A 20,353-nucleotide genomic window follows, 5' to 3' on the forward strand; every position below is an offset into this window, starting at 1 on the left:
GAGCATTGTTCATATATCATTCATAGCCGGATTTAAACATTTTATTCCTCAAAACATGGTGCAATGACCTGTTCTCACCTCTAAAGGTCAGCAGTTCGTAACTCTTAATGTCTGAGGGACGCCCCTTAAGAGAACAGCAGCTCACTTTAAAAAGCTGGATCATATATTGACTTATTGTAACATGAGAAGAAAAAAAAAAAAAAGATATAAAAGCGACTTTTTGTGCTATGTTAACAAACGGTGGATTTTGATCACACCGGGAACATCGTCCAATAGGTCAGTTTGTTTAAATATACAAATCTTAGTACTATTTTTATTAAGATTGAGAAACTTTAAATCCATTTCAAGTTTTGATGTGGTGTTCATTCTGTTAACAACAAAAATGATCAGTTTAGCCAAATCACAAATACTTTTTTTTCCGTTTTTTCCTTCCACCTTGTCTTTCACTGCCGTAAATGTGCTCCATTTGTTTTTCAAGAAACTGACCAACTTCCTCTGGATAATCCACAGACCTCACCGTGAACACATTTCATTAGAACTTCTGTCAACTGAAGAAAAAGTCCCTATAAAAACTCTGATTGTCTCCATTTTAACAATGTAGTCACTTTAAAACCCAAACGTCTTTTGTTTTATTTCAATTAGATTCAATTCACTATTATAACGCATTAATTCAACCAAAAACACTGAAATTCCAATAGCTACATCTATGATTTCAGTGCAAATGCAAACAAAGAATGCAGTTCTTCAATTGGCAAAACATCACAGAAAATTAAGCTTTCATTTTAAGGATTTTGCTAATTTTTTATTTGAATTGGCCCAACATCTTCCTCTGCCGGTTCTGTCTACTGAGGAGACGACAACCGACCGAGGAAGAGGATGGACTTGGTCTTATTGTGCCTGATGAAGAAGAGGAAGGGGTGGTCCGCTGTGAAGTGTTCCTCCCTCAACATACAGAATGCTATCATGCCTGCTGTGGCTGCAGCCGCCTCCGTCCCCTCCTCGTTCACTTCCACAAAGGCCTTGTGGGCCACCGTAGACAGGAAGAGTCCTCGTTCGCCGTTCATGCCGGACAAATCGGCCTTCGCCCCACAGAACACGTCTGTCATGCCCAGTTTGGACAGAGCGTCGTTCAGCTCGTAGTCTTCCTCCAGCTTGAACTTGGGCAGGTGAACCAGGACTTCTGAGTGGACGTCCATGTTGTCCCTGTTGGTCCATTCGTCCAGCTTCTCCCTCGTTAGCTCGGTCTCCAGCTGGGACACACACACACACACACACACACACACACACACACACACACACACACACACACACACACACACACACACACACACACACACACACACACACACACACACACACACACACACACACACACACACACACAATTGTATTACATTGAGATCAAGATCTCTTTTGCGAGATGCAAAACCATGGGTCATTTCAGAGTTATTATTCTGTGTATTAGTTACATGGATTCTATACTTTTCGAATAGTGCAAATGGATCATAATGTATGCATCACAGCAGCTTCTATTACATTCCTTTGCAAGCCTAGTTCGTTGCTTCTGGGCTGTGTACCTTCAGCAGAGGATCAGAGCCTTCCACGGACTCCTCAGGCAGCAGGATGAACATGCTGAGCTCCTCATCCACGTACGGCAGCTCCAGGATCTGCAGACCGAGCTCAGGAATGTAGTTGTAGGGCAGCTTCTTCATCTGGTACATCATCTGGACCGGCTTGGCCTCATTCTGATGTGCAAGAAACAAAAATCAAAGATGATCTGAACACGTTAGAAAGTCTGAATTTAGTGTAGTTTTCCTCATTTGTTAAATGGTTTCCTGTATCTAGTGTTCATGTATTTATGCTGCAAACTTCACCTGGTTGACTTTAAAGGTCATCTCTTTGGTGTTTGCCACATCAAAGCGATTCATCCAGTTGCCCTTGAAGTAGATAGCGTTAACCAGAGCCAATCTTGTCATAGGGCCGACTGTTCCTGGCTTCAGGAGATCTTTGATCTTATCTGAAGGGGAATACACAGACAAAGCAACCGTTTAACACTGATTCACAGAAGACCCTATCAAATGGTCGCTGTCGCTGGTCCAATTAGGATTACTCACTTTCTGTCTGCTGCTCGACCCAGCTGTTGATCTCCGCTCTGCACGCCTCTGAAGCCCCGATGAAATCCACAGCCTTCAGGTCTGCCTGGTAGTGTTTCTGCGTGGCGTTGAGGAATTGCTGCAGAGAGTGGATAACGTCTTATGAATTCAGTCATTATAAAGTTATTGATTCAATAATAGGGTCTTCTGTGATGAGTGAACACCGAAAACTCACCGGGAGGAAGTTGGCGGAAGTTTCTCCATAGAGACGGTTGGCTAGTTTCAGGATGTATGATGCAGATGGCGAGTTGATGTCAGCGTTCAGTGTCTGGAAGTCTGTGTGGACGTCTTCACCAGAGGTGAATGAGAGGGCCTGTGTGCACATTTGGAACGACACACTTTATTTTGGGATCAAAAACTTGTTGCAGGTAGTGAAAATATAAGAATATTACACTGTTCTATGAGCTATGATACCTTTACAGCTTGTAAGACTTCTGCTAGAAATTTTAAAAATGTGGTTAGTGGAGAGTGGCAACACAATATTTAAAAATGAACCCCAGGGTGGCCTCTAGCTCACCCAGTAAGAGCGTTCGCCCCATGTTGGCTGAGTCCTGCAGCGGTGCAGGGTTTGAACCTGACCTGCAGCCCTTTGCTGCGTGTCATCCCCCATCTCTCTCCACCTTTCATGTCTATCCACTTCCAAAATAAAAAGGGAAAAGCCCCAAAAAATAATCTTAAAAAAAAAAAATAAATAAAAAGATCCTCAACTTAGTGATACATTTGCAGGTTATATGATGCGTAATATTGACAAGCATCTATGCTGTCCATGATGTGTAGTCCTATGTGTTGCTTCCCATGGCTGCTACACTGTATATAAGCTTAATAATAGATATTCTCTATGTGCCTTTTAGTTGCTTGTAACTCTAATGTTTAGTCATGTCTGTTGTTTTAATATTGTTAAATGTATGTGCCTGCTCTACATATTATAGATTATAAGGCCAAATGTATGCAGACAGGCATGCCCTGTACTTGTGTGTACTTTTGTGCACTTTGGATCTAGGGCTGTTTTTTAATGGTATGAGCTAGATCACTTAGTTTTAAATAAGGGAAAGCTTAATGCTAAAGTATACAATTCCAACTTTGTGTCAACAGTTTGGGGAAGGCTATTTCCTGTCCTCCCTGCACTAAACCAGAACTATAAAGAAATTATTTTCCTAATTTGGTGTGAAATAACTTGCCTGGCGTGCACGGAGCCCCGACCTCAACCCCATCCCACACCTTCGGGATGAGCTATAATGCGGACTAGGAGCCAGGCCTATTCGCCCAACATCCGCAGCCAAACTCACTCATGCTCTTGTAAATAGGATCAAAACTTTGCGGCCAGGTTTTAAAGTCTGGTGGAAAGACTTCCCAGAGGAGTGGAGGCTGCGTTTGCTAATGTTTTGAGTATTGAGTCATTATCCATCATCAACCTGCTGAACCACTGCAGATGAAGGTTTGCCATTTTGGCAAAAGGGAACACATTTCCATTACAGAGGTCATTAATCAAAATAAAATACAAATAACAAAAGGATTTACTGTACTTAAGTAGCAAACAGGTTTTATGAACTGAAACAGCAACTCTTTGTTCAACTTCCAGTTTTTATAACCTTCTGCTTTTAAGCAAACAGTACGTTACTCATTTCAGAGGTGCTTATCGAGGTCAAAGTACAGGTGTAATAAAACGTTGCCTGTCTGAAGACACACCTTTCATTCTTTGCATACAATACACACCTTGGCCAACAGCCTGAACTTCAGATCTCACAAAATGTTTAGGCCCGGTCGACTGCATTTTGTAATGTTCATTACTTTTTATAACTGGGCTAGAAGTGGAGGCGGAGGTGCATGTAACAGAGAGACAGTGTGCTGACCTGTGCCATCTGAGCAGCAGTGTCTCCTTCAGCCCCCAGGTAAACCATAGCCAGAGCCGAGCTGATGCTCAGCGGGGAGACGAAGATGTTCCCGGTGGGATTTGCTTGGCTCAGAGTGCGGAGCAGCTCCAAGGCAAAACCTGTGTTTGAGCTGCTGATGGCGGCCATGACTGATGATGTACGGTTTTCCTGTAATGAGGAAATCGGTATATAAGTCCATTTTGTAAAATACATTTTAGGATAGATTTTCATGTTAACAGAAATGCACCAAAATTATATTTCATAATTGGTGTCGAACTGAAACAAACTGTAACCTTAATACATTTGTCGTCATACACAATTGAAAACACCCACCAGGAAAGAGAGGCTTTACAATCCTTAAAACTAATGGATTAAGGGATAAATGATTGTTCACCTGTTTACCATGGTTGCATGTGATCTCCTTCTCCATCCCTCCATATTTATTGTTAACATAATATAAAGGCAAAATGCAAAACATTATCTGCAAAGTTTTGTTGCAAGTAAGGTGTAACCTGTGAAAGCCTCACACATATCAATACCTATAGAAAAAAGGAAAACTGAAATATGCTTTTAGAAAACAAATTATTCAATACATATCCATAAAGCTTCCCCACCCTTTTGTTTATGTACCAATTAAATGTAGCCTATGTGGTGATTTTGACACCATTTTCCCCTAAAATCATTTGAATTATCTATATTTGCACATTATCTATAGCATATTGGCATTGTGGTCACCTGAATGACCATCTGACACTGTGATTTTACACCCACCACCAGCACCACGGTTTAACCACTAGGTTTAAGATATATTTGAAGGGAATTCAGCATTTTTTGCGAGTTCATACCAGGTGATTCAAAACATGATTCAGGTATTGAACTTTTTTTTAACCGGCCAGTTTCACAAAATCGGAACGCATTTATTAATAAAGTTGACACAAAATGGGTTTTTTGTTTTGTGTTGTAGGCTATAGTCTCTGACTAGAAAGTGGCAGTTTTCACACGGTCGGATACCCGGAAATAAGCCCCCAGCCAGTGCACACGACCATCTTTAAATAGCACACTGGCCACACAAGCTGGTGTGAACTACGCAAAGAACCGTAGTTGTCAGGAGGATAAAGCTACATGATAATACAGTCCGTGTGTGTGTGTTTCAGGCCTATTAGCTAACGTTGTTAGTTACATTACCTGATGGTCCCGCAACGACTGAGGCACGCTCTGCTCGCACGCACTTAACGTGTGGAAAAGTGAAAGCAAAACGTAAAAACACGCAAAAGTCCGAAAAAATCCCCTAGAAACAGAGATACCACAAAGTGCAGTGGCAGTGGTTGAACCCAGAAGTCCACCGCTACTCATTTATACTGAACACAAACAGTGGTGTGTGTGTGTGTGTTGGGTGGGTGGGACGCGTGACTGGGCGATAAGTCACTGACTGGTGACAAATACATGCCTTATATCCATATACTCAGCGCGGTGGACAAGTTTGAACAACCTTTACACCAGTTCTTAAACCACTTTTAATATCGAAATTATTATGTTTGTTGTTGTTGTTTTTTTTTTGCTATCCGATGACTGCGCCTGGATGGAGTCAGGGCCGTAACCAGGGTTTAGATCCCCCCAGCAGAACCCCACCCATCTCACACATTTCTGTCTAGCCACACACCAAACTTTGTTCACTATTCAGAGTATTTAAAAACCACAACATTTCACATTTAATTGTAAGCATTTAACAGTTCAATCTTATCTCCCAACATTAGTCTAAATGTTTGATCAAAGCTTTCTCTTCACTGCCAAGTAGATTCAAAATGTTTATGTCTCACTGGTTATTGTACAGATATGTAAAAATGCTTATACTGGGAGGCTTCATTTGAAAAACAGTAAGGAGCAAATGTAAGGGACACATTAAAGTAAAAAATATATATAATAACAATTCTAAGAGGCAATGAAAGAAAATCAGTAAATAAAAAGACAATATAATAAAATATAAGAATAATATATATATATATATATATATATATATATATATATATATATATATATATATATATATATATATATATATATATACACAGTACAGGCCAAAGGTTTGGACACACCTTCTCATTCAATGTGTTTCCTTTTTATTTTCATGACTATTTACATTGTAGATGTAGGCATCAAAACTATGAATAAACACATATGGAATTATGTACTTAACAAAATAGTGTGAAATAACTGAAAACATGGCTTATGTTATTTCACTATCTGACCTCTTCATCTTATTTGCCCTCTGTTAACTGTACCATATGAGCTGTTATTTGTAATGTTTGCAAATAAAAAATTTAAATTACAAAAAAAAAGAAAACATGTCTTATATTTTAGATTATTCAAAATAGCCACCCTTTGCTTTTTTTTAACTCTGCAAACCCTTGGTGTTCTCTCAATGAGCTTCATGAGGTAGTCACCTGAAATGGTTTTCACTTCACAGGTGTGCTTTGTCAGGGTTAATTAGTGGAATTATTTCCCTTATTAATAAAAAAGCAGAGGGTGGCTACTTTGAAGAATTTAAAATATAAGACATGTTTTCAGTTATTTCACACTTTTTTGTTAAGTACATAATTCCATATGTGTTCATTCATAGTTTTGATGTCTTCAGTGAGAATCTACAATGTAAATAGTCATGAAAATAAAGAAACCCATTGAATGAGAAGGTGTGTCCAAACTTTTGGCCTGTACTGTATATATACTGTATGTATTTGATTAAAAAAATATATGCATTCAAGATATATTTACAAACAGTGACAATTGCACACAGAGTTAATAGAGCTCTGTAGCCTAATGGTGGAAATGCCAAGCCCTTTATTTAGGTGGTAGTCATTTTTGCCCCCAAACAGACAATATTTTTATTTAAATATTGGAATCAGCCTTAAAAACATCTAAAAAGTGTTATATGTGTGAAATCTTGTCATATAAAAGCCTTGCATGTCATGTCCTGTTACACTTATGTTTTAATAAAATTGTAATAAATGATTAATAACAGTACACCGCTGCCGTCATCGTGACAATTATGAAATATTTTATTTTAAGTGTCATATTTTATGTTTCTCATATACAGTGGTGGAATGAAACAGAGTATTCAAGTACTGTACTCAAATACAATTTTAAAAGGCTTGTACTTGAGTATTAACATTGTAGGTTGTATACTTTTACTTTATTTCAGAGGAAAATATTGTACATCTGTAGTTACATATATCTGACATCTAGTTACATGCAATTTTTTTTTCTTATTAATACATAACATAATCAACACATTCATTATTATATACAAGTATGGATTAAGCTACCGAGCAGTATATAAAGTAGTTAAAATTAGCCCTACATTTAACAGCTAAAGCTTGAAAACTGTTACATGAATGCATCAATGATAATAATTGTGAAAATATAATATATATTATTCTGAAGTGGGTCATTTTGCTTGATAAGTAGCCTATTTTAACTTTTGAGGCTTGAAGTACATTTTTGGACTGCTAATACTTTTGTACTTCTACTTCTACTTCTTACTTAAGTAAAACCTCTCAGTATTTCTTCCACCTCTGCTCAGATCTTAAAGCCGGACGTTTTCCAACACATTTTGCATAGTAACATAATCCGTCTCTTTTTGGACCCTGTAAAAAAACCAAGAAAAGATTGAAAAAGAAACTGATTGAGATTACATCAACACTCTGGAATGTGAGGTTTACTTTGGGGTCTTCAAGTTTCATAAACAGTCTGTCATTCTAAAAATACTCTGGGTTACTTCTTGGAATACTGAGCCAAGTGAAAGGGAATGTCCAGGCATTTTATTTTTGTTCATTTTCAAATGAAAACCGTCGGAGATGAACAAACATGTACCCTATTTGAATAATTCAAATCATGTGGTCGAACATCACTTTAACTTCTCGCTATACTCAACCTCAAGGTAGAATTTTGAATAAATACTTTTTAAGTAAAAGGGCTTGAGCCAAGGCAGAGTAGAGGTTGCTCTTTTGAAACATTTTGTGTGTTGAAAGGTGTGTCTGTGTGATTTACTATAGAGATTATATCTTGTCTCCACCCGTCATGCAGGCTTACAGTATAGCCTTGGCAACCACTGAAACATGATAACATTTCTGATTCATGGGAACCCTTGGACTCCAGACCTCTCTGTTACATAACCACCATCCTATAGCCTGACCCTATAGTATAGAAGCCCTCCTCCCCTCTTTCTTCCTTACACAAGTTTTTTTATTATTTATTTATTTATTATTGGCATTATGTGCCAATTATGATAATTATACCAAAACAATACTTTAATATGGTAAGTATAGATGATGAAGATGTTTTACCCCTGTAACAAACCATGCCGTTATGCTCAATACGTCGGTGTTAAATAAGTACATTTTGCCAAACTAAATTACATTCAAGTTAAAGAAGTTTCCTAATTTAACCCTTGTATGGTGTTTGGGTCTATGGGACCCGTTTTCAATGTTTGCTAAAAGAAAAATGATTATATTTATTATTTCTTCTAACTCAAACTCATTGGCCTTGGCTCATTTCTGTGAAGAACATAGTGTATTTAAATGTAGGTGTTCAATCTTTTTTTTTACCTTTTTATTATTGAATTTCTTTGTTTTCTCACAAAAAACGAAAATGATCATATGATTATAAATGTGATCTGACAGGGGTAAATAACAAATATGAACCATAAATTATGTATATATCATTGGTAATTGAACATCTGTTAAGTATTTTTAAGTATATTTTTGCATAAATTCCAAATCCCTTCTTACAGAATGTGGAAGATTAACAGTAAAAAAGCTTAAATAATTACAAAAATGAACAGAGAAACTCAGAGATCACATTAATTTCTAAGAAGGCTTAAGACCGGGACACACCAGCCAGACGGCCGACCGTCGACAGAAAAGCCAGTCGAGATGATCAGTTGGGTTCCCTAAATGCAAAAAACTGCCTCGGGACACACTGAGGCGACACCGACTTGAGAAACGTAATACGTCTCCATAGCAGCAGGCGGCGCTACTCTGTATTGTTGCCCAAGAAATGAAAACAGGCAGCTGATTGGACGAACGCGTCACATGGGTTTGTTTTCTCTGGAAATTCAAAGCCAGACTGTCATGGCGGCCGTTCAGAATACGATCTCATATTGTACTAAAATAGTTCACTGAAACATGTTTCTGAGAACATTTTAAGAGAGAAATTCTCCGTGCAGTTGCTGAATCTGTCTTCATTTCAGCTCAAAAAAGGTCAGTTTAAAAGATTTTTGTCAGATTTTGAGAGACTCTCGTCACGCTCATTCCGCTCGCCATTTCTGGGTGAGTCCCGACTGCCCTGCCGCCGACTGAACACGTCAGGTCGGCCAAAATGAACGCTGACAACCCCCCAGACTGACGACGGCACGGGACACACCGAACAGACTCCAGTCACTGACCTCGCCAGACTGTCCAACGGCCAATTATCGGCCCTGTGTGTCCCGGCCTTTAAAGCAACACCAAAGCACTTCTCCTCTGAAAGAGTAGCAGCTTGCCACCAGCAGGCGGGGGCTGAGGGAAGTGTGTGTGTGTGTGTGTGTGTGTGTGTGTGTGTGTATTTCATTCTTCAACTCACTTTACCTTTGTCCTTCAGCAGGCAAATGAACAACACTCTAATGCCACAGACCAGCAGTTAACAGTTATAAACTCTGCGGGGACCATGGCTTAAATGGTCCCTTCGAGCAGGACAAATTACAAAACAAATAGAGGCCTGTATCCCCTAAAGCCTGCTTGCTGTGCTGCGGAAGCCGTGACACAGGAGGCCTAAGCTGGAAAAACAAAAGTCTGTATAAGGTGGTGTTGTGGAAAAAAATGTAGGAGTAAACAGATGCACTGTGATGAGTTGATTGTTCCACGACAATGTTGGATGTCGGTTTAAAGTCAAGGTTGAATAGCTTAACCTGTACCGAACAGGAGTTTATGAGGCATCAAATAGAACTTGATCCCAACCCTGAGCCGTCCTTGGTAGTATTAATTCTTGGGCGAAGCCAGAGGTCACAGAGTTTTATCTGGTCTCTTACTCTGGCCTTACTTTACCTTTTGAAGCTAAATAAAAGGAGACGTAATATTGTTTGGGAAAGGCGCAGAATTGCTTTCTTTTTTCGAAAGTAAAATAAAGAAGATCGACATCGAGATTAGTGAGTTTCAGTTTCAGGTCATTATTTTAGCCACAACTTTACTGTTCTGATTCACTCTCACCGCGTTCCTAGCGTTGTTTTTGGCCACAGCAGGCAGCTGGTTTCAATGTAAATGCTCTAAAAACCCATGGTCAGCAGAAAGGCAAAGTTAGCAACTAGCTGGTAAACATAGTGGAGCATTTAGCTGCTAAAGAGCCATATATTCCCATCACAAGTTGGTGTGGAGACCGAAAACAACTGAGCTAAGACTATCACTGTAGTAGTGAATATTGGACTTCTGCCACATGGTCAGAAATACATGACTCCAAATGAGTGATTGGGTTGCTCAGTAACAGCTGGATGTGTAAACAAGCAACTGTTTTCTAACAAGTTTACCATATCAACTTAAAAAGTGATGTTTCTACTTCCTGCAAGTGGCCAAAAGAAACCAATCGATTGTAGATTTAATAATAGTGCTTGAGTCAGGACTAGGGCTGGGTACCGAACTCGGTAGTTTTTTGGGTACCAACAGAATTACGTTGGTACTACTGAGGACCGATTCACGCTAAATCAAATGGTACCAATTGCAAGCGCAAGCTTATCTGTCCTCTCTGCATATTGACAGAGAGCGGAGCTCCGAAACACACACACACGCAGAGGTGCGGACGAAGTAAACTCGAACAAACTACGTGGGTTCTGCATTTTTGTTGAAGTCACAGTGAGTCACGGCCATGCCAATAAAGTGGGTTCAAGTGTGGTTACAATTTTTCAAGCGATATGATATTAATGGCGAGGCGAAAGCGGTCGCGGTGCTGTTGACGGTATACTTCCTCTGAAACAAGCAGGCACAACAGTGGATTCTGTGCCCTGGTGACTGACTGACAGGCTGAGGGTGTAAGGCAAGGCAACTTTATTTCTACAGCACCTTTCAGCAACAAGGCAATTCAAAGTGCTACATGAAACATTAAAGAGCAGTTAAAAACGCCATGATGAAAATAAAACAGGCTAAAAAAGAATAATATAAAAATACAAGAATAAAAGTTACAGTGAGTAAGAAATGAATAATTATTCAATTTAATAGGTTGTAGGGACAGGTTTGGGAGGAGAGAGGGAGGGGGTTTATTTTTTTTCTTTGTTTAATTTCTTTAGAGTGTAAAATATTCAAAATAAATAACATAATGTTCTAAGTAAATAGGATAAATAAGTTTGGAATTATTTTTACAACTGAAATAATTTTTTTGTAATTACAGAGGGAAAGTACCAAAAAAAGGTATCGTTGGGTACCGGAACCGAATTTCAGGTGCCGGTACCGATAAAAATGTGAACGGTAACCAACCCTAGTCAGGACATGTTTAACCTAGCTTTAAATTGGACGTAGCCAGAGTAGCTGTTTTCCCCTGCGTCTAGTTTTTATGCTAACCTAGGTTAACCACGTCCAGACTCCATCGCCTTACTTCATACACAGACACGAGGCCATGTCAGATCTTCTCATCTGACTCTGGGAAAGAAAGCAATTAACAATATCTGTCTCTTTAGCTGCTAACTGTTCTACTTTCTTCACCAGCTAGTCTCTAACTTTGTCTGTCTGCCGTTTGTTGCTAGGCAGTTATAGTGTAGGCTACATTAGGTTTATCAGAGCTTGTTTGCAAAAAAACAACTTCCTGCTGCTGCTAAATATGGGGTTGACAACTAAATTTGGGTGCTGAAACTGAGCGATACAGTAAATAGTGAAATGAAACCAAAACTATCAGCTAAAAGAGGAAGAAAAGCTCCGTAGAGGTGCAGAGTCGGGTGATAATCCTCTGTTGGTTCATCACCCAGTCACATTACATGGAGTCATTTAATTAATAAAATAAATATTATTATTACATTTGTGCAGTGACTGTTCACGCATTGGCGGGTCAGTGAGTGCAAGTCTGTATCTGCAAGTACAAAATGTGTGTGGGTGTCTCTATATCTGACTGAATACATATATATGACTGACATAACACCAGATACCAATTTAGCTGCATGTTCACAATACTGACCTCAGCTTAATGGATGACTCTAGTGAAAGCTCCCCTTAGATGCAATTAAATAAGGTGTTACGTACATGATACAGATTCTGGAGAGATTCAGCTGCTCAGTCTGAACCAACAGAAGCTGAACATCGTGTACCAGCTCTTTCTGCGTTTGCTCAGATTTCTCCAGCTATTGAGCTAAGCACTTAGACATCCGTCAACGAACCTGTTTGTAATTACACGCTCTTATTTGCAGGATTATATCCGATGTTGCTGCTAGAGAATACACACCTTAGATGGTAACTTGGGCCATCAGCAGTCAGCGGCGTAGATGTGAAATACATAAGGATCATTCAGCAAAGCACAGATTGGTCCAAGAATAAAGTGAACACGTGTGCATGTGTGCAGTGAGTTTCTGTGATTCAGTGAGGCAGTGGCTTGCAAAGTTTAGCCCAATTTTCCTGAAATTACAAAGGTGTCAAGTTGACTGTATAGTAAGCAGCCATGCTCACCTAAGTGTCCTATTATTAAAAAAGAAAGGAGCTAGGTGGAGGTTGGAGTTTTTCGAAGAGATTTTCCACAACAAGGTTAACAGACTTTACATACAATAATTAGTCAGCAAAAAAGTCAGCTGTAAAAAGTATATATATTCCACATAAGGATTTGACCCAGAGGTTTAGAAACAGTAACTAATTATAATAAAGAGGACCTGCACATGCTCTATGCAGTGTGAAAGCAGGTAAACGTTTGAATAGCAAATTAAGATACAGAAAATCTATATTTGTCATCATAAAGTGATGGAAATTTGTCTTGAATATGGCTCACGAATAAAAACACACAGTACACGTGAAATAAAATCATTATGGATTTAAAAAAAAAAACATGACAATGTGCAAAAAGAAGTAAAGTGGACATGCTGTATTTGCAAAGTTCTCCACTGCTTGTTAATGTTATAGTTGAATGGCTGGTGCTGTATGTCAGGAGTCGCTCTGACAGTCTTGTTTACAATATAAAGTAACAAAATACCAATTTATTCATTTAAATGTAGTTATCTAATACAGTTGTATGTAGTAATTCAGCAACGAGTGTGCACAGCAGCTGTTGTCTCTATTCAACATGGAGAAACAGCTGGAGTCCCTGGTTTACTAGTCTATATATTTACCACGCCATCATCACTGGACTGTAACGAGGCAGTAGAAGAACCATACATGTGCTGCAGATTTCTAGACATGAGATGACGTCAGTGTACTGCGTTAACCATCCCCATCCTCCATTAATGCGCTTCAGGTCAAGGCTAACACTGGTGCCCTCAATTCTGTCGGCCAAGGGAAGAAGCCTCTGTGGTCGACCGTGGTGGTCAGCTGGCACGCCGGCCTCATTGTGTGCGCACACAGCTGTGACCTTCTCAGGTATCACCAAGGAATCTGCCCTCCTGATTGAGATTCCAGGTAAGATTAAGTGCAGCTTCTGGAAATCTGTGTGAAGTTTACAGTGTGTCAACCGTCAGCCTCCAAAGTCTGCATCTTTTGTTTTGCAGCTTGAGTGCAGTCAGCGCCTGGATGCGATGTCAGTGAACCTAGCAGAAATCGTGATATGATACATCTTTAAAACTCTACCGCTACCATACCGGTCGGTTTACGCAGCATATTAGGCTGAAAATACCTCGCAGTAAAAGCAGCTCTTAAATTTCACCTGACTGTTTGCCGCATGTCACCCAGCATGTCTGCTTCATGACTTACTGTCTTGGAAACTGTGTTAAATGGCTCTATCATACAATGTGTGATCGCAAGAATTTTTGGATTCATGAGATTGTCTGTTGTCGGCTCAGTTTGCCTGTTTGTTTATTTGTCTGTCAGCAGGATTACGGGATAACTACTGGCCTGATTTCCATGAAACTTGTTGGAAGGTTTGTAGCATGGGCCAAGGAAGAACCCATTACATTTAGAGCCGATCCGATTCACGGGTCGGATACACAAATTAAATTACATTTTTGTTAACATTGCCAGATAGGGCATTTGTGCTGCATTCATGCAGAGAATAATCTGAAAAATTAGTTCCCAACTGGGAAAATTCACACTGCATTAACATTTTGAGGTGCCTTGGCGGAGGTCTCCTCCGAGTGTTCCTCTAGTTCTTATTATGGACACTTTTATTTTTCGTGACAGTCGTAGCGTTAGTTTTTAATGCCTTTCTGTTATGCAAAACAAGAATTTTTGTTTTATTACTATTGCGTAAAAAGGTTTTCGATAAGTAATAAGTAAAATCCAATATTTTCTTTACTCTGCACAAAACTGAAAAGATAAAAAGATAACAATAAGAGCAGATGAAATTGCCATCTACTTTTCAGCCTTATTTGCCTTGATCCACATTCATAAAGTCAAATTTAAAATGTGAAGTTGATAAATTTTTACCAGAAAAACACTGACTATCTACCTAACATCATCAAAGGAAGATTTTCCTCTCCACAAGTTTTTTTTTGAAGTTGATGGTCTTTTGGTATGTCATGGTATTTACTGTGTGTATAAATGAATATGCTTTGTGGCTGAGTGTTAAAAGCAGACATGCTGGTCCTTGAAAGACCCAGTTTGAAGCAGACTATGGGGGTGGGGGGTGAAAGCAGGTGGTGTTGGTCAGGTCAGCCAGCAGCTGTTTCTTTAACTGCGTTATAATTTGCTTGCTTTCTTTTTCCTTTTTCATTTTATTTACAGATACAGAATTCACAGCTGTTCCTGTCGTTAAACAGAGTGTCTGGCACACTTTATCTTATCTCAAAGTGACTTACGGAGCTGTTAATGGAAGCTCTAGCTTTGAGTGTTACTGTTTTTTTGGGACATACACAGAGTGTGACAATAGTTGTCATATTTCCTGTGCCAAACACAACTATTGTCCCAAGATAATCTAATTGAGTGTGAGCTAAAAATAGCGCAAGTGGAATACAAACATTTGGCCCAGGGCGACACTTTTGGCCCGACGTAAAGCACTGTTAAACCCCCACAGCAACTGGCGCGAGTGTCACCAATTAGCACAGTGGGAGAAGGAAGAGAGACATGAGGGCGACAGAGGGGTGACGGAGGCTAAGGAATGAGCTCACTAATGATAAGGTCAGGAGAACAACAAATGATGCTGATAAACACAACAGATGGTAATGAGACAATCCTTTGAAAGGAACTCGCGTTACATTACAACATTTTGTTTATTGTCGCCGTAACTCCACACAGGCTCCTAATCCATTAATTGAATATAACTTTTCGATTCATGAAAATATTTGGGGGATTTCAAGTTACTTAGGGGGACATTAAAGTTTTCTAAGTCTAAGTCTAATGAGCATAATAAAAGTGAGTTTGACTGTTAGAGAGTAACTAAGTTCTTTGTGTTTGTTAATCTTATCTAATATGGCTGCGTGTACAGTATGTATGCGTGCCCTGTGAGATGAGCCTTTGGTTTAACTATGTGCTGTTACACACGGTTTATTTGTTATTTTATTTTATTAGATGAATTTTGTAGGGCAATATACATTAGCAGAAAATCTTCTCTAAATAGACTGATGCCATGTATCATAGCATTTATAGTCCAAACTAATTTGCAAGACTTGTCCCTCCATCCTGGTTAAACAGATTAAAGACAGATTAAAGCTGCTGTAATCAATATATTTGTATCGACTATGGCTCAAAAGACTACGCACATGTAAAAGCTGTCACACATAGTGATGAACCCGCAGGTAATTATCACCGGACTCTGCAGCCCAAATAACCTTGCCGATAATGTGCTAACAGCAGGTTTCCACTGCTTTGAAGTGGCCAAAAAATCAGTTACTGGCGGTTTAAACAAAAAGTACAACAAACAAAGAGGGTATTTTTTATAACCCCACTCTGTTTCTTTGCTCCTTCAGCCCCCCTGTGTCCCCCATGCTGTATATCTCTCTCTCTCAGTCTATCATCCCTCCTCTTGCAGAGACACATGGTACTCTGGCATGCCACTCATTCCATTATAACAAGCCACATTCCCTGGAACACTTCCTTTGCTCTGTCCCTGCTTGTGGTCCCTGGGTCCCAGAGCAGACCCCCCCCTCCTCCTCCCACACACCCTCTCTTTCCCTCACCCGCCCCCTCTGGTGCTTATCCCTGGGCGTCTGTGGCTCCCACTGCAGAGAGCCACAGGCAGCCAGAGCTTCCCAATGAGCTGTCCCTCCTGATCAGTCTGTATGCCAGTCACGCTGGATCAATTCATCCTAGCTGCCCTGGTGTGTGTAGGGAGGAAAAGAGCATCCAGCACCAGGAGACCAGTGGAGGAATAGAAGAAACCTGGAGCACAACCTTCATCCCACCCATGAGAGACATGGGAGGAAAGGAAAAGAAGATTGTGGTTATTGCAAATGTGCCCAACTACCAAGGGTGAGTCTTTTGTTGCAACTCACTGTCTTGACTGTCCCTAATTGGAATAGTTTGACATTTATGGCCTGACTCTTTGTGTTATTCTTCAGAAATGCAAAGCAATCTTAAACTTGCATAATGACCATGTTTTGAATTCTAACACCTCTTTTCCTGTGGTATCACTTACGCACGGAGAGAGCAAGGTGCCACTCGTCAAGTCACCCGGCACACTGATTTATCTGGCACTCATTTATTGTACTCCACAGTTTGGTTTGAAATAATAATAAAAAAAAACATTTCTTATTTATTTTAAATATAAAATAGTAAACAAAATTATTTATTTGGACAAATAAAATCTTCAAAAACTACCTCCTATATCACACTGTCAGGGTTGTGTCACAATGATTTATTAGCTCAACAAACTAATAAAAAAACAAGTGGGAGAATAATTTGCTTTATATATGGTTACTGAGTCCAATGCCGGTTCATACACAATTTTGTTGCAAAGCAGATTGCAACTCTATCTGCTGTGGACTAAAATAAGGGCTCTGCTTTGTTCTTGGCGAGATAGAAAAGCACATTGAGTGGAAGCTCTACAGTTACACTTCTGCAGAGGTTGCAGAGTTGTTTCCAGTGTGACTGATTGGAGGGGCTGTGGGTATCGAATATTAGGGCACCAATGTGTGAGTGTGTATATATGTGCATACTATAGCAGTGTGTGTAAAAGTAGTGTGATCCAGTGTGATGACCGTGCAGGGTCTGTGCATTTTCTGATAAGCCTGTAGTTAATGTAGTCATATATAACCTCTGTTTGGGTTTATTTATGTGTGTGTATTGGATATGGCACATGCAGCAGAATTCCATGGTCGCCCGGGTTCGTTAACAATTTGGCCCCCTTCACAAGGGAACATCCTCCGTCCAACTATTTGCATTGGACACTTCAGAGAGCAATGGCGGTGTTACATTGATCATGACTTGGCTCAAGCCACGTTGAAAGCTGCAACAAGCTGGCAGGCTGGAAAGGAGGGAATGTTGAGTTTAGACGCTGAAAAATAAACCTGTTGATCACTTGATATTATCCTGACGGGCAGTCAACATGATCAATTTCATGCCCATTAATTTGAGAAGTGGCTACGGTCACTTGAGGTTCCTCTCTAATGATGGAGTGTGGGCTGGGAAATATGTACTTTTCTTTTCTTTTTTTTCTTATGGAGGTTGCAGTTGAACACTATGTTCTTTAGCAGAGGCAATAAGGAGATCAACACTTGAGGCCCTTTGGCCTCATACAGTATATGTTTACTGGGTTTTACTGACTTCTTTATTTTTGATATTTTAACTTTAAATGTTTGCTTACTTTTCCTGACTTGAGACTGAAGACAAATTCGATTGGATGATACTGTTCTGTACTATTCTATTCTTCACACACACGCACGCACGCACGCACGCACGCACGCACGCACGCACGCACGCATACTTAAAAAAGACCCCTAATCTACTCTGTTGCTGTTTCTGTAGCAATCTCACATGTAACAAACAAAGCCTAGCAGAGTTAGCCCTTGGATTACTTACACACTTAGGTATAAGTATACCGTATACATGGATGCACAGACATGTGAACACAACACAAGCGACGATGCATGCAGCAGACTCTGTGGCTCCCCTCGCCACTTAATGTTATCTTAGTTCGAGAGCAACCGCAATGTCTGTTTACCTAGCAGCGGATACACAAAACAGAAGCTGAGACGATTTCTAGACTGTCATTTCAGAATATGCCACATAAAATGTTGACTGGGCAGAAGTAGCTCACCATGACTTACTGCGCAATATTCAAGCCTGGCATGTCATTCTACACCAGTCAGATCAAGACGGAGAGGCCAACTCATAGAAATAAAATTTTATTATGCCATGTGTATCTATGGGCACACTTCTGTGCCAGATAAAAATAATAATTAATAATAATAATAAATAATTCATAGCGCATTTCAAATGTGGAGACACTGCCAGTTCGAATATTTATTTCACATTTCATTACATCAACATATTCGTACAGCCATTAACTCTACTTTGTAAAATTATATTTTTAGTGTAAAGACACTAGATATTTTGGAAAATATGCTTGTTTGCCATCTTACGAACACTAACAATTTCCTTTCAGTGCATTTATTGCTCTCTTATTTACATGTTTCACCTTACATGCTGCAAAGATAGTTCCAGCACAAACAAGAGTCATCTCAGGTTTTTTGAAAGAGTAGAAAGCAAAGCTCTCACTGCAAACAGCTGGTGATAATCAAACGCAAAAACGAGGACAATTGCGTAAGCTAACTGCTTGTTAAACTACATTTTCTACGTGTTTACTACACAAGACACAATGTGTAACTTCGTACGTGGCAAAGGAGTTGTTTGAAGGCAGCTTTCATGGTGCAAGGCTAGCCGTTTTCCCCCTGCTTCCAGTCTTTGAGCTAAGCTAGGCTAAAACAAACTCATGTTGGAAGCAACTGATTTGCATCTTGTTATCTAAGACAGGAAGTACCAGTTTTTACAAATGTTGGCGTGGCTAAATTGTTTCAATTTTGTTAGGTTCACCTTTTTGTAGGAATTTCACTCATTTCTTATATGTAAAAAGCTCTTATTTAAAAAAAGACCACCATTTTTGTATATATATATTCTTACTGCACCCTTTCTGACCCCACTACCATGCCATGTCATTTACAAGACATAAAGAAGAGTGACAGAGGAGTGTTGTATTGTCACCTGTTGCTACCGTTCTAATAGTGTCTCTCTTTTTAATGCTCTCCATTGTCCACAGCTTGTACCATTAGCCTGTTACAATAAACCCACAGCTATGTAAAGACTTTGATACAGCAATTGGCCACAGTCCTAAACATGGAGAAATTATTTTACAGTACCAAAAATATCCTGACGGCTGTCCCCTCCAGTTAGCATTATTGTCATAATCAACACTTATTGTGTATACCGAATGTTTTTCAAATTCCTCTAACCCCCATAGACAGCCAGTATAAATAAATGTAGATAGATAGTCATCACATTGATGTTTCCTCTCATCACTTTGTGATTTGGCATTTTAGAGGGGATTTGAACGATGCCCCCTTCTTTTTTTCTCCGGCTCATCTAAACATACACTGGTGGACTCACACAGTCCTTAGGGGTGTCCATGATTCATTGCTACTTTAAGAGTTATGAGACACATGCGGGTCTTCCTATCAGTTACATGGAAGGATTATGATGGAGCAGACAGATAGGAACCCCCCAGCCGTTTTATAGAAGGGATTACAAAGGGCCGCCAAGCAAAGTAAAGGACATACACAAACTACAGCATTGCTTGGACAGTGATACACTCTCTACTAGCACGCATAAAACACAGCCACATACCATACACAATATCCTTATGTGGTCAAAGCAACAAAGTCAAAGAGTCAAAGGCTATTCAGCTTTAATTCATGTCCGCCTGGCCACAAGCATTGCGAAAGCTCCTGCATCCTAATGGTTTTTCATCCATGGGCAGTTTCCATTTCTGGTGATAGCGTGCCCCTTGACCCTCGCCTTGTACTACGAGGCACCCAAAATAAAACTCTTTAAAGTGAATGACGCAGGAGTATCAGGGCTCCCCAGGGCTGTGAGGCATTTCAGCTGCAGCCGACGTCCAAACAGCCATGAGAGTTGAAAAGCCCTCTTTAAAACACCAAATTTAAAGTAACAGGTTGGGTGGCGGTCAGGTCGGACAACTGTTGTGTCTCACAGTTGAGTGGTGGAGGAAATACTCAGCTCCTTTACTAAGGAAAAA

At 39.8% G+C, this 20,353-nt stretch overlaps 1 protein-coding gene across 2 annotated transcripts in view; it reads right to left on the bottom strand.

Annotated features, from left to right (window-relative positions):
- Nucleotides 1–20: 20 nt before the first annotated feature.
- The window catches only part of serpinb1 (serpin peptidase inhibitor, clade B (ovalbumin), member 1), a 35,739-nt gene continuing 15,406 nt past the window's right edge, over nucleotides 21–20,353 (bottom strand). The window contains exons 1-7 of one of the 2 annotated variants that reach the window (XM_028587111.1): nucleotides 5,210–5,465; nucleotides 4,004–4,192; nucleotides 2,329–2,466; nucleotides 2,115–2,232; nucleotides 1,875–2,017; nucleotides 1,578–1,745; nucleotides 21–1,250 (exon numbers count right to left, since the gene is read on the bottom strand). In XM_028587111.1, the coding sequence (XP_028442912.1) occupies nucleotides 843–1,250; nucleotides 1,578–1,745; nucleotides 1,875–2,017; nucleotides 2,115–2,232; nucleotides 2,329–2,466; nucleotides 4,004–4,192; nucleotides 5,210–5,377 (1,332 nt within the window). In that variant the 5' untranslated portion in view covers nucleotides 5,378–5,465 and the 3' untranslated portion in view covers nucleotides 21–842. Of the gene's footprint in view, nucleotides 1,251–1,577; nucleotides 1,746–1,874; nucleotides 2,018–2,114; nucleotides 2,233–2,328; nucleotides 2,467–4,003; nucleotides 4,193–5,209; nucleotides 5,466–20,353 lie in introns of those variants that run through there. The other variant, XM_028587110.1, reaches the window with a different exon arrangement.

This window comes from Perca flavescens, chromosome 9 (genome assembly GCF_004354835.1).
Source record: "Perca flavescens isolate YP-PL-M2 chromosome 9, PFLA_1.0, whole genome shotgun sequence".
Classification (NCBI taxonomy): Eukaryota; Metazoa; Chordata; class Actinopteri; order Perciformes; family Percidae; genus Perca; species Perca flavescens.